This window comes from Lycorma delicatula, chromosome 1 (assembly GCF_047948215.1).
Source record: "Lycorma delicatula isolate Av1 chromosome 1, ASM4794821v1, whole genome shotgun sequence".
Classification (NCBI taxonomy): Eukaryota; Metazoa; Arthropoda; class Insecta; order Hemiptera; family Fulgoridae; genus Lycorma; species Lycorma delicatula.
Genome location: NC_134455.1, coordinates 139,119,579 through 139,132,380, shown reverse-complemented (window position 1 = coordinate 139,132,380; position 12,802 = coordinate 139,119,579). Strand labels below are relative to the sequence as shown.

Genomic DNA, 12,802 nt, shown 5'->3' with positions numbered 1-12,802 from the left:
TTCAGCCGCCTGGGTACCTAGCCAACCTTTCTCACCATTTTTAAGTTTGTCATTGTCATTGAAGTGTTGCAACACAAGCAACTACTTCAGTAGTCTACTGTGAAACTTTGAAGAAACTTAGGCGAGCCATTCAGAACAAACGTTGTGTATGCTGTCATCTGGTTATTTTTATGCATACTCGTCCTCACAGTGCTGGAAGAACTCAAGAACTTCTGAATCAATTCCAATGGGGCATTTTTGATCATCTCCTTACAGCCCAGACTTGGCACTAAGTGATTTTTATCTCTTCACTCACATGAAGAAGTGGTTTGTATCACAGCATTTTGATTATGATGACGAACTTCAAAATGCCATGAAAGGTTGGCTAAGTACCCAGGTGGCTACAGAAGGTGTTTATAAACTAGTGAAACTCTAGACAAATGCTTGAATTTAAATGGCAACTAAGTCGAAAAATAGTTAAAAGCTATAAGTTAATTTAGTATATAATAAAATATTTTTATCTATGAAGGTTTTTTATTTATAGCCAAACAGAGGTTACTTTCCGAACTGCCCTTGTATATAATGGAGTCAAAAAGACGTTTACTAACAATACTAAGAATCAAATAACAATGATCTTTAAAATGGGCACCATATTGAAACCACAGCATAATATTCTTCTTCTTTTTAAGAAATAGTGAAACAACAGAAAAAGTTAACCTTAATTTTTGTATAATCTGAACACAGTTGTGGAATGTTAAAATTTAAGTAGCAGAAAAGCAGGTAAAAAGAAAAACCAAATACTTACTGAATAATTTTCTCCAATTCTTACAAATATTTTTCAAGCTAAAATTAGAACTCATAACAATAACAGAAGAAAAGCAACTTATAACAAGCTTTGAATTATAGCTATTTATTACATATACAGAGCCTGGAGAAATATTAAAAAATTATTTTTGTATTTCATGTGAACTCTAACTAAATATTTAAAAATAAATACTTTGTACACTTTATGATTATCCTATTATCTGCATGTAATTGACTAGCCAAAACCTGTATGCCTGGGTCACTTTTTTCTTTTACTAGCATTATTTTCTGTAACTAGCTGATGGCTTAGGGCTAACAAAAATCCACCTTTATAAAACCAAACTAGAAGCTGTTTTTGTGTAACTAAACACAATATTTCACCTTGAAAGAGGGGTTTTATTATGCTACTATCGCTATTTTTAATAAATTACTGAACTGTTTAAAAAATCTTGCCATTGATTTATTTAAAATACAATTAAAGGATTTTCTTCAAAAAAAATAAAACTGCTCTACCAAATAATTTTTAGACAATAAAAATTAAAAATGTTTAAAAACCATAAATTTTCTTCATCTCATACAATATGTATATATGTATGTGTTCAAATAATTTTATATATTTAATTTATTTTTCAATTTACCCTAAACTTAGTTAATGTGTATATTTTAAGTAACAAGTTAATTAATATGGACTTTAATCACATTTTTATCTTTTTCATTTAATAACACAATTAACTGTATATTTAGTGATACTGTCTGTCACGGTTTTGTCAAGGATCCTCTTATTATATACAGACAAATGCAGTTCCTTTTTTTAACCGTGGAGTACCATATCTACCCATTTATGGTGTAAACTATGTGATGTATTATTATGTACCAATCAGAATGAATGATTATTCTTTTAATCATCATCATCATTGTCACTGACACCACCACCACCCCCACCACAATCATCATCCATTTCACCCTCTGAACCAGAATAAAAAAAAACTATTTTATCATCCAAATTATCACATTTTACATATTAATTTGCTTCTTCCCAAGTCAGAATCTTGGTGAGAATCTAACTCAAATAATATGCATTGGTTTTATTGTTAATGAATCATATTTTAGGCAAAAAATACTATTCAACACTAATTAATATATCAAAAAATAAACTTCAAATTAATGCTATTTTAACTAAAACAAAGAATATAAATACTGATAATTATAGTCTCATAAACAGCAAATAATTTTACACAACTCAGACCTCAACACAAATTAAAATATTGTTTCTTTTAATTTCTTACCATTCGGTAAGAAAATTGTTAATTATTCCAAAGAAACTGAAGACTATGCCTTAAAATAAGTATATACCATTAGACATCTAAATGCAATTAAATACTTCAGTCTGTGATATACAAGGACTTTATACATCTGCAAAAAACTCAACCTCATGTTACACATGGACTTAAGATTAAAAATGTTATAACTGTACAAAATTAACATTTTTTCAATCGAGTGATTTGTAAGATGTAATTAATCAAATACATGATTTTTGTTTCATGATACGTACTAGTTTATAACATTTTTTGTGTGGAAAGAAATAGCCAAAAAGAAATGAATTAAGCTAAAAGACTGTACGATAGATAGTATAATTTAAAGTAAAAAAAAAAAGACAAAATGATATAATAAAAACTTACTGGTTTTTCTTTAACAACTAATTTTTCTTGTTCTTCTAGTTCTGCTATTTCTTCTTTATGTTTTTCCACTCTTTCTCTAAATACAGAAACATTACGAATAGGCTCTAATACTTCATCTCTTTGTACTAATTTGTAAGCATTTGTGAGACTTGTCGGCCAGTTCTGTGAATAATATGCATAAGAACATTATAAAAATACAATTTAATTGATATAAGCAAAAGGTGAAAAGAAATAATAATATAGCAAAAATTCAAGAGACTTCAGAAAAAGAAAGTCTCAAACAAGGCTTAACACCTAACATACAAGCAGTCATAAAAACTTTAAATTGCCCAAATATAGGTAAGTAATCGTTACCAGGAATCGTTTTATAGTATTTTAGAGCATATAAAATAATACTAATGAAGTGTAAATACATTATTTATATTTATTAGTACAAAATCAACAAAGATACACCACTGATTAACGATCAAATTTTAATTGCAAGACAGTATACCTCAGTATATGATTAAAAAGTTGGAAATGTAATGCCTGTAATTATATACATTTGATTGTTACAAACATTATATTATTTTAAACTAAGAATCTTATCTGTTATGTGTACAAAAAGTAAGTCTCACAAAATAAAAATCACTTATTGCTAAGGGACCTGAAACAGTTATTAGAAACCCATAGAAAAGAGCTTCGGTTATTAGAAACCCTTAAAGGAAAGCTTTTTTTTTTTAATGAAATATATACTTAATGGTTTGTCAACTCTTATTTTTACTTAGTTTTATTTAAGAAAATTAGTTTTTTATTATAAAAGAACTTTGACAAAACAAAATGTTCGTTATCCAATAATGTTAAATTTGAATGCTGAATATTTATTAGACAGAAAGAAAATGACAGAAAACAGTTTTGGTTGATGTAAATAGCATAGCTTCATTCTTTAATAAAGAAAATCCACAAGCCATAATCAAACAAATGATAACAAGAATGGAGAAACCTTGGTCTAATTCATTTCATTCAAGTATGCTACTTCATTAGACATTTTAATTTGTCACCTTTATATATACGTGATAGGCGTAATGTTTAGGATCAGACTTTGTAACTTTTCTCCAAAATAAGTCGGATTGAGCCTCCACAAGGTGGACCTAGATATATTCGGCACAAATAGGAGAAATTTGTTTGGTGAACAGAATCTAAACAAACTTCACAGATTCATTTATCATCAAATCACAGGAAGGAAGGAAAGAAGAAGCTAGTGAAATGCTAGGAAAAATGTGTTGAAGCTGAAAGCTGCTTTGTAGAAAATAGTAGTAAATAAATGTAGTTATTTTACGTGTAAGTACTAAATTTACTTTATATTTTTCAGTTTTGTTTTTCTTTTAAAACAGACCTTACTTTAAAAACATGTCTTGTATTTACAGAGATAGAATCAACAGATAATTTAATATCAGATTTACACCGATATTAAGGTTTTATTAATAATTACCTGAATTTTTTCACAAATAAATAAAAATATGTGTCATTCAGAACTAAAAAATTATAAATAATTAAATTATAAAACTATTACAGTTGCCAGTAAAAACAAAAATATCACATTTATGAACCGACAAACAGTATTTATTAATGAAGTATTATTTAAAACTGAAGCACTACTAGCATGATAGTTAATAAAAAAATTGATCTAATAATAGGTAATGTGAAAGACAGTGAAATGCTATTTTTTTTAAATCATTTTGTTCACAGTACCAGTCATTTTATATAGTTTATGTGTAATTTAACCATCTTTTTGACATCCAAGTACACATGTACTGACAGTCCAAAAGTTCTCCAGAAGGAAAATAAGTGATTGCAAGTAATATTTACTCTGACTGATGGTTATTTATCTTATACTTTTGGTGCAGAAATATACTCTAGAATTTGAAGCTTTGTAAAAAACAAACTAACCACCTTATGTCAAAAAGGACACATCAAAATTGTTCATAATTTTATTCTGTTTTTGGTGACGTCAAAATGTTATGTTTTCTTTCGTAATTTTTTTAAGCTGAATTTTTTATAGTTAAACAAATGAGTAGTTTTCAGTTCTCTAAGGAAAAACTCCATCTTTTTTAACCTTTTGTCAAATAACTTAATTTTGATCGCTTGACATTAAAGAACTATTTCAACAATCACAATCAAATTTTTTGCTGGGAAGTCCATTCTATTAAATTTTAAACCCTTAAATTTCAGATCTGTACTTTTAACCATTTGTGAGATGCAAACAAATTCAAACTGTGTTAAAAAAATCAAAAAATGACGTCTTTCTGTTCTCAAAGCAAAACCACAGCTTAAACAAACTAGTTAAAAAACTCAACATTACCACCAATTTATTCAATATTTATAAATTCTGAGTTACTTGTTTTGAAATCGGGAGGATAGTTGGATTTTTATAACGTTTTTAATAAACACAAATGCATACAATTTCTGCACCGTCAAGATACATGTACAGCTAGCTATTCAACATCTGTTTAGTGTTATTTAATAATTAGTAGTAAAAGTAAGTCCAACTTTATAAGCATATCACTGGTTTTAGGTAAAATGATTGATAACTTTTTCTTTACAAAAAAAAAACCATAAATAAATAAATTAACACAACAGCTATAAGCTAGATGACAAATTGAAGCAGCATTTTATCATAGATTGATTATCTCTCGTACACAATATTCAATCATATCATATCATTTTGAAAATCATCATCTAAAAAACATTTAGAAATGAGTTTTTAGGCTATAAAACAGAAAAGTGCAATATATATTAGAAATAAAAATACGTACAATCTTAAGGAAATTGTTTGAAAATCTACACTTAATAGTGACTCTTCATTGGTTACACCGAACAAATTAAAATTTTTTGTTTGCTAGATGAAAATGAATAACTGCTACTCAAGAGTATTTTTTTCACTAATTTCAAATATGTTAACAGGTTTTTTCCATCATAGTTTTTTAGGAATTAAATTATTTTTTGCAACAAAAAATACATGTGATTGTAATATAACAACACATTACAAGAACTGCACACCGGCCTAAAACTTCTTTTTAGATTTTTTCCTGTAATTGGTGTGAGGTACATAGATTCCTATTTACACTCCAGCAGTAATCAGCGAGTATTTTTGAGCTCCATTTCCCTGATAGAAATTCCTGGTAAAAGAATTCATTGTGTTCATTACTCAAAGTATCAAGATTTTTGGAACCCAAATACAAACATAAGAAATGAATATTATTGAGGGAATATTATGTACAAATTCTCTGTAGCTTTAAAGGAACTCGCTAACACAAGTACTCTATATTTAATACAACTTACGGTTTTTGAGAAAGTTGTTAACCAATTTTGAAATGATTTCTATGTGGTAATATCATCTTAATTCAAAATTTCTTCAAGTGAAGGATTACTGTTTTCATTTGTGTTCCCACAAATAAGCCTTTCTTTACTTTGGCTTCATTTATATTTGAGGACATACCTCTCATAAATTCAAATCTTGCACTGTAAAGTTTCATGCTTTAACAAAATCAACTGAAGTACAATACAGCTAGCTTAATGTGCAGTAAGAGATTAACTTTTACAGATGCTACTACTATCTGACTTATCATCTTACTCTTTCCTACAATCACAGACTCTCTCTTTGGTCAATGCTTTTTATGTAATAATTTTTCCTATCCAATCTATCCCACTTAAATATAAAGCAACAAAATTCAGTGTACCCAGTTGCAATCCGAAAAGCACAAGCGCTTTCAGATCTTCATAGACATAATATCTCAGATCTTCACATACTATCTCTATTATTAAATCCTACTCGACACAAGTTTCATATTTACAGTATAAATCTCTTTCATGTGAGCAGCAAAAAGGGATTGATTAAAAGAGTATTTATTCTTAACAGTAATCTGTTTTCAAATTACGGTTAGAAGTTTATAAAAAGGTGCAATTCAGAATTGCAAGTCTGTGATGTATCCCAAAGCTTCCAGTAATGAGTCCATGTCATTGCAGTAGACGAGGATCTTATACTGAGAGAGAAATGTTCAAATTCTAACTGTATGTCACAAAAGGAACTTGTTTTATTAATCTATTCTAGATGGTTCTAACTTTTCAATTTTGATGCCAGTATTTTGCTTGACTTTGTGATAAATCTTTACAGAAATCTTTAATAGTTTTAACTCAAAAATCATTATCTTGATACATGATATCTTTTTGATAAATTTATAAAAAAACCTGTTCTTCTTCATTCTTCATTACCCAGTATGTTTGCACATGTTTAACATTAATATCATGTTCATCTACATGCCTGATTCTGGGAGTAAAGGAACTGGAAGCTTTGGACTATGTAAAACTGGTTTTATAGTGGAAAGAATTTTGGAATAATAAACATTACAACTAGTCTTAGCTGTTATCTTTGCAGTACTTGTAAATACCTGAATATTAATAAGGAATAAAACCGGTTTCCTTTTTTATTAATTAATCACTTACCTTCTAATGCTATCCTGATCAAGGTTTTTTCACAGCTTCTACTGATTCGTTGGAGCAGTTCCTTTTTGTTGTTATTTGTAGTTTAGAATGCATAACATTCTGATCACAGTCTAGGTATAATTGTGGTTTAATGTCAATAAAATATTTATTTATGTATGTTAAAATTAATGATGTGCTCTCTGAAATATAAACAATAATAAATAATAAGGAAAATTTTTTTACCTTAATTTTCTTGAATGCTCGTGCTTTAGATGAATAACGGCTTTCACACACGTAGACATCTTTTTCATCAAACCCTTCAGGTTTATATCGAAAATAATCTTTAACGCTAAGTACACAACAACGACCTAGAACTTTATTTAAAGGTATAGCGACATGCTGATCAGTCTTGAACACTTCCTGAAATATATAAAAAATCACATTAAAATATTACAACACTATTTATAATAAAAACATGCCAGCCTCCATGGTGCAAGTGGTAGCTTCTTGGCTTTTCATTCGGAGGTTCCGGGTTCGAATCCCAGTCAGGGATGGCATTTTCACATGCACTACAAATCATTCATCTCATCCACTGAAGCAATACCTAACAGTAGTCCCAGAAATTAAAAAAAAATAAACATGAATATTACTGTTTTCAATCTAACTTAACTTCTTATCACACCTCTCAGGTAGCAATAGCAATGCTCATCATGTGCACAATATTTCCATGAATGAAAACTTCATTATTTACTATCTACAATTGATTCAAGAAAATTGGCCCGCCAATTAATTGGGGCAGCTGGTTTTTTGGGACAGTTCTCTAAAGAACAAAAGCAAAGCAAGATTTATACTGATAAGTACTTTGTTTATTCGGTCCATAATGCCGCATACTTGGACCAATATCCAATAAATATTTCTTATTAAAAACGAATACAGGCCAGCAGTGAACAACAAACTTTGTGATTCTGAGAATTATATTGCTAGATAATGGCGCGGGATAGAGGCAGTAAACATTCACAAGTAAACTGCAGTAACGACACTTCAGTCCATTAAACACAGCAAATAACAAAAATAATCAATCAAATATTAATTACAACAAACATAATTATCATAAAAAAGGAGTTTATCGTTGCACATGACATCACCCACGATGTGATAGATTGTTTAACAAATCCATTCTAAATTATGGTTTCTAAAATTTCAGTAAGTCATACCCACTGAAAGAACTAGCTCCTTTGCAATTTATGAATAGCTGTCACTTGTCTTTCGTATCGTGTACACTAAACGTTTGTATTTTCATAATTCTGATTACTTTTTTTATTTCTCCAGTGAGAATAACTTAATTTTGCCAACAAAGGGTGTACTGTAACACTACAATAACACAGAAGAAGGGCCGGAAAATATGTAGGAACATGATGGTAACATGTCACTGCAGCAAGTTAAAAATTATCAAGAATTCATGCAGATTGAAGAAAATATTGAATTGTACAAAATGAAGAATATATGATGACATCACTATTGTAGAAAAACTCCAGCCCACATGCAGCACAATGGATGAAACCATTGAAGATGAAGATGAACCACAAATACAAGTTACGATTCAAGATGTAAAAAAAAATTATTGTCGGATTTCAATGGTTTTTTATGCAGGAAGTGAAGGCAGTCCTCAATTAGAGTTGAAAATCTGTGCAAATTTCATTGACTGTGTCAGTAAAACAAAAACGACAGCGCCGGATGGATGAATTTTTTTCAAATAAAATAATCAGGTGAGACTTTTATGTTGTGCAGGCATGGATATCTATTCTATTTAAACATTTAACACAAAATATTTCTAATTTTTTTAGATCTGAAGGGACTATAAAATAACAATCGGTCATTTCCTTTCAATTAGTTTCGTTACTACATTCAGCCTACTTACAGAGTACAGTATGTATTTTTAACAGGAGGCTATATGAACAGGTATTTTGAACTAGATTAACTGATTTAAAATTCAGTTTTCACATTAAATCTTTGCAACTGCACTATATTGTACCTCATGTGTATATCAGGTAGAACTTGCGCATAGAATGTGCGTACGTGTTATGTTTAATGTAATACAATATTGTAGACACTACAATTTACAATTTGTTTCATAAGGCCAGCCGTTTAATTGGGCCAAAATTCTCCAATTTTATTTGCAAAAATGATTAAACAATTTTTTTTTTTCACTTTGAATCATAAATCAGTAAGCTTGTATTCATTATTAAATATTAATAAGACTAATTAAATCAGCTAATCTTATGCTAAAAAACCTTACATTGGAATGAACAAAATAAAATGTATACATTAAAAATTAAACTAGAAATTATGCAATAATAAAATAATTATAAACAATTGATAATAAATTTAATTGGAAGATAATACAAGGCATGACTAATAAGTCCGTACAAAGTCAAGAGACTGTGTTCATAGCATGTACAGAGGTCATTCTTAGTTGCTTACATCTCCGCTATGAGCTACACAAAGTTTCAATCACCAGATCCACAATTTTGTTGTAGGCAGTCATTTAAGTCAATCAACTATAGTGAAAAATGAAGTTAAAAATTTTATGTGATGATCAAAAATAAAATAGCATTCGCACACTAAAGGCAAGTCATGATAGCTCCATCGATTAGAACAGTTTATTACAGGGTTGATTATTTTCAGAATAGTCATAGGACCACATATGACAATGAATGTTCTGGACTGCCTGTTGAGATTAAAACCACAAAAAATAATGAAAAAATCCATGATGCAGTGATGGAGGATAGACACCCCTAAGGGGGTGGTTGCAGGGGCACCCTTAACAGGGAGCTTAGTAGACGGCTTACCACCAGCGCTGACTACTCCTGCTCCAACAGGCAAAACTTTGGTGGCAGGGACTTTCAGATGGATCCCATGATTGGATTAACTAACTGCAACTAATGACTTCTTGTTCAATTTTGTCAGCTCTGAAATAGTGGCTGTAAGCAAAGCAACCTGACAGATAACATCTGAACAAGTAGGTAAAATAATTTTCTTGTAGGCTTGTAATTTTGGTCCCACGAGTACCGGCGATATAAAGTATCACTCTAGCAGCGTGCACACTTACTGGAGCTAGAGCTAAAAACAACTGGGTTCGCCCACATGACCAGAGGGCATCGTTTGAGACTCACTACGTAGAGCCACTCACCCATCAGTATGATATTTCCACCTTGAATTACAGTTGCACTTCAGAAGGTGTCGCAACATCACCAAGTGTACATACAGGAAGAAACAGCGTAGAATGTTGTAACATAGTTGTGTAAGGGTACATGTTGTAAATCATGTAGTGTTCTTGGTGCATTGTATTTGTATAGCGTAAAGTGTTCTGCAGCTCAGTGTGTAATGGGAAAAAGGTGCCGAGGCCAGGCCCACAGGGACGCCAACCCCCAAAGTCTTAAAGAATAAGACTCCCCGTCGGGGAAGAAGCTGTGCTGGTGGCTCTGTCAAGAGAATATGTAAGACATTTCACGATCTGTATGTCAAAGCTATGAATGATGTTCAAATGCAGAAAAGACTATTTCAAGTATTTATTTCTAAATTATTATTATTCTATTCTAGATCTAATGCTACTTTTGGGTAGCCCTGTTATGAATATAAAAATTTGCTGTAAATAGTAAAAAAAAGTCAGTGATTATTTATATTTTTGTAAAATATGTTTAATAACATAAAATAATTTGAAATTATTAGAAATAAATAACAACAATAATAAACTTTAATATTTAGAAAACGCTACAGAATTGTATTTATTAAACGCTACATATATTAATAAAGGAACAGGTAATTTTGAAGATAATGAAATCATCTAAATCGGCACATCATCTGTCCTGATAATCGGCTTAGTTTTTAACCGATTTTAATTCAGCTGATCACGACAACTATCACTTTTATCTTTTAACTAAGGTAATGAATGCATTATGTAAACTGGTTACACATGGTAAAACCGGTTAACACAACTTGCAATTAATTCAATGCACTTATGATTTTTGTGGGTAATTAATAATATTATATACTTATATTACTTTTTTATATTTCATAGGTTAATCAATTATTAATCGGTTATTACATTGTATTCTATTAAACTGTATTTCCTAGTACTAATACATATAGAATTTTCAAAAATTCCTGCCAGCAAACAAGCGTGTTGTATACATGTTTTAGATTAGTTAAATAAGTAAATATTGAAAGCAAAATAAAAACACACAAAAAAAGCTGAGAAAGTATTGCATGATTTTCCCAGCTATATTAATAATAAAAGTTAGAGCCAAAAAGCAGAGTGTTTTTAGAGGTGGGGAATAAATTTTAAGAAAATTTTTTCTTACAATATACATACAGCAAAGTTTTCTTTAGTCTAAAAGCCCCTTCAGTAAAGGCTAAAGTAAGAAAAAGATAATTTTCAACAAACTTTTCAGCATTTTACGACTGGGAAAGTAAAAACTTTCAAAAGTTTTTAACAAATATTTAAACTGAAGGAAGCAAAGAACAAAACAAAAATATATTTAAATTTTAACAGGTATGGGTTGATTTTTGAAAAAAAATAAAAATAAAAAATAATTTATAAATTCATTTTAGATAACAAATTTGCTTCAAAAGGTTTTCTCTAAAATTCCTTTGAAGAAAATTGAAATCAGTTTTTTTCATGATATCCCTTATTTACTTAACAAATTTTGAAACAAAAAATGATTATGATCAAAGTCTGTACTAGAAATATTTGAGCCAAATTTTAAGAAAATCAGTCGGTTCAATCCTGAGATAATAGGCCAAAAGTAGTGGACATGCATACATACATAAATGTTTTTGGTTTAGATGAACTAGTTGGACCTTAAAACATAAAGATTTACAAAAAAAAAACCATATTCCATTTTTGACATTATTGCCATGCTTTTCCCTAATATAGCTAGCTGGGAAAGTAAAATAAACGAACTGTTCTTTATGACTGTTTTAACACAAAAAAAGATAATTTATTTTACAAAAAAACTGCATATATATATATATATATATATATATATATATATATATATATATATATATATATATATAAATTACCTTTTCAAGGAACTTTCTAGTTGTAACATGGTAAGTTTCTCGTGGCCTATAGAACTGATTGCCATACAGCATTTGCTGGCTCTCACTACTGGTCCATAACCTTTGAATATTTAACAATATTGGTTCCATGCCACGTTCCTTTGCTTCGGCATATACAAAGTCTCCTATCCTATAAACTTGCTGATTGTAACTGAGAGCATTATCAGCAGTACCAGCCGTGCTGCAACTACTAGATTCATCCTGTTAAAAAACAATTACATATACAACACTTACATTTCGTTAAAAAAATATGAACTAACAGTTCATAACTAACACAAATTTCAACAAAATATGTAATAAATATTTAACAAATAGCATCCTAGCAGCAGAATATAATGTCTATTACAATTAATTATTACCAACTGCTTTTTTTGTCACTGCCATTACAAATTTCTAGAGAACATTAAAAATATCTAGAGAAATTACTGCCATTACAAATTTTTGAAAGCAAATCTTTATTAAAAACATTAAACTACTTAGCTAATATATATCTATATTTATATCAGTCACTGAAGTAGAATGAACTGTACTACTTCATTTGAAACTGTTTTTAGATAAAGAAACAATTGTTTTCATACAATATCTAAATGTATTTTTAAACATAAACAACACATTTTATAATAATTAATACTAAATAGAAGGTGTTACCCAAAAGTTCTCAAACTATAACAATAAATGCAATCATATCATACATGAATTTTATTGACCACAGTTACACTGAACCGATCCCCATTGCTTCACCAACAAATGAAATA

The 12,802-nt window shown here is 29.5% G+C and overlaps 1 protein-coding gene across 10 annotated transcripts in view; it reads right to left on the bottom strand.

The window, feature by feature from the left end:
• Positions 1 to 12,802, bottom strand: part of polybromo (protein) — a 315,452-nt gene that overhangs the window by 121,831 nt on the left and 180,819 nt on the right. For all 10 annotated transcript variants that reach the window (XM_075362328.1, XM_075362291.1, XM_075362318.1 and 7 more), the window contains exons 20-22: positions 12,009 to 12,248; positions 7,167 to 7,343; positions 2,463 to 2,624 (exon numbers count right to left, since the gene is read on the bottom strand). In XM_075362328.1, the coding sequence (XP_075218443.1) occupies positions 2,463 to 2,624; positions 7,167 to 7,343; positions 12,009 to 12,248 (579 nt within the window). The remainder of the gene's footprint in view (positions 1 to 2,462; positions 2,625 to 7,166; positions 7,344 to 12,008; positions 12,249 to 12,802) is intronic.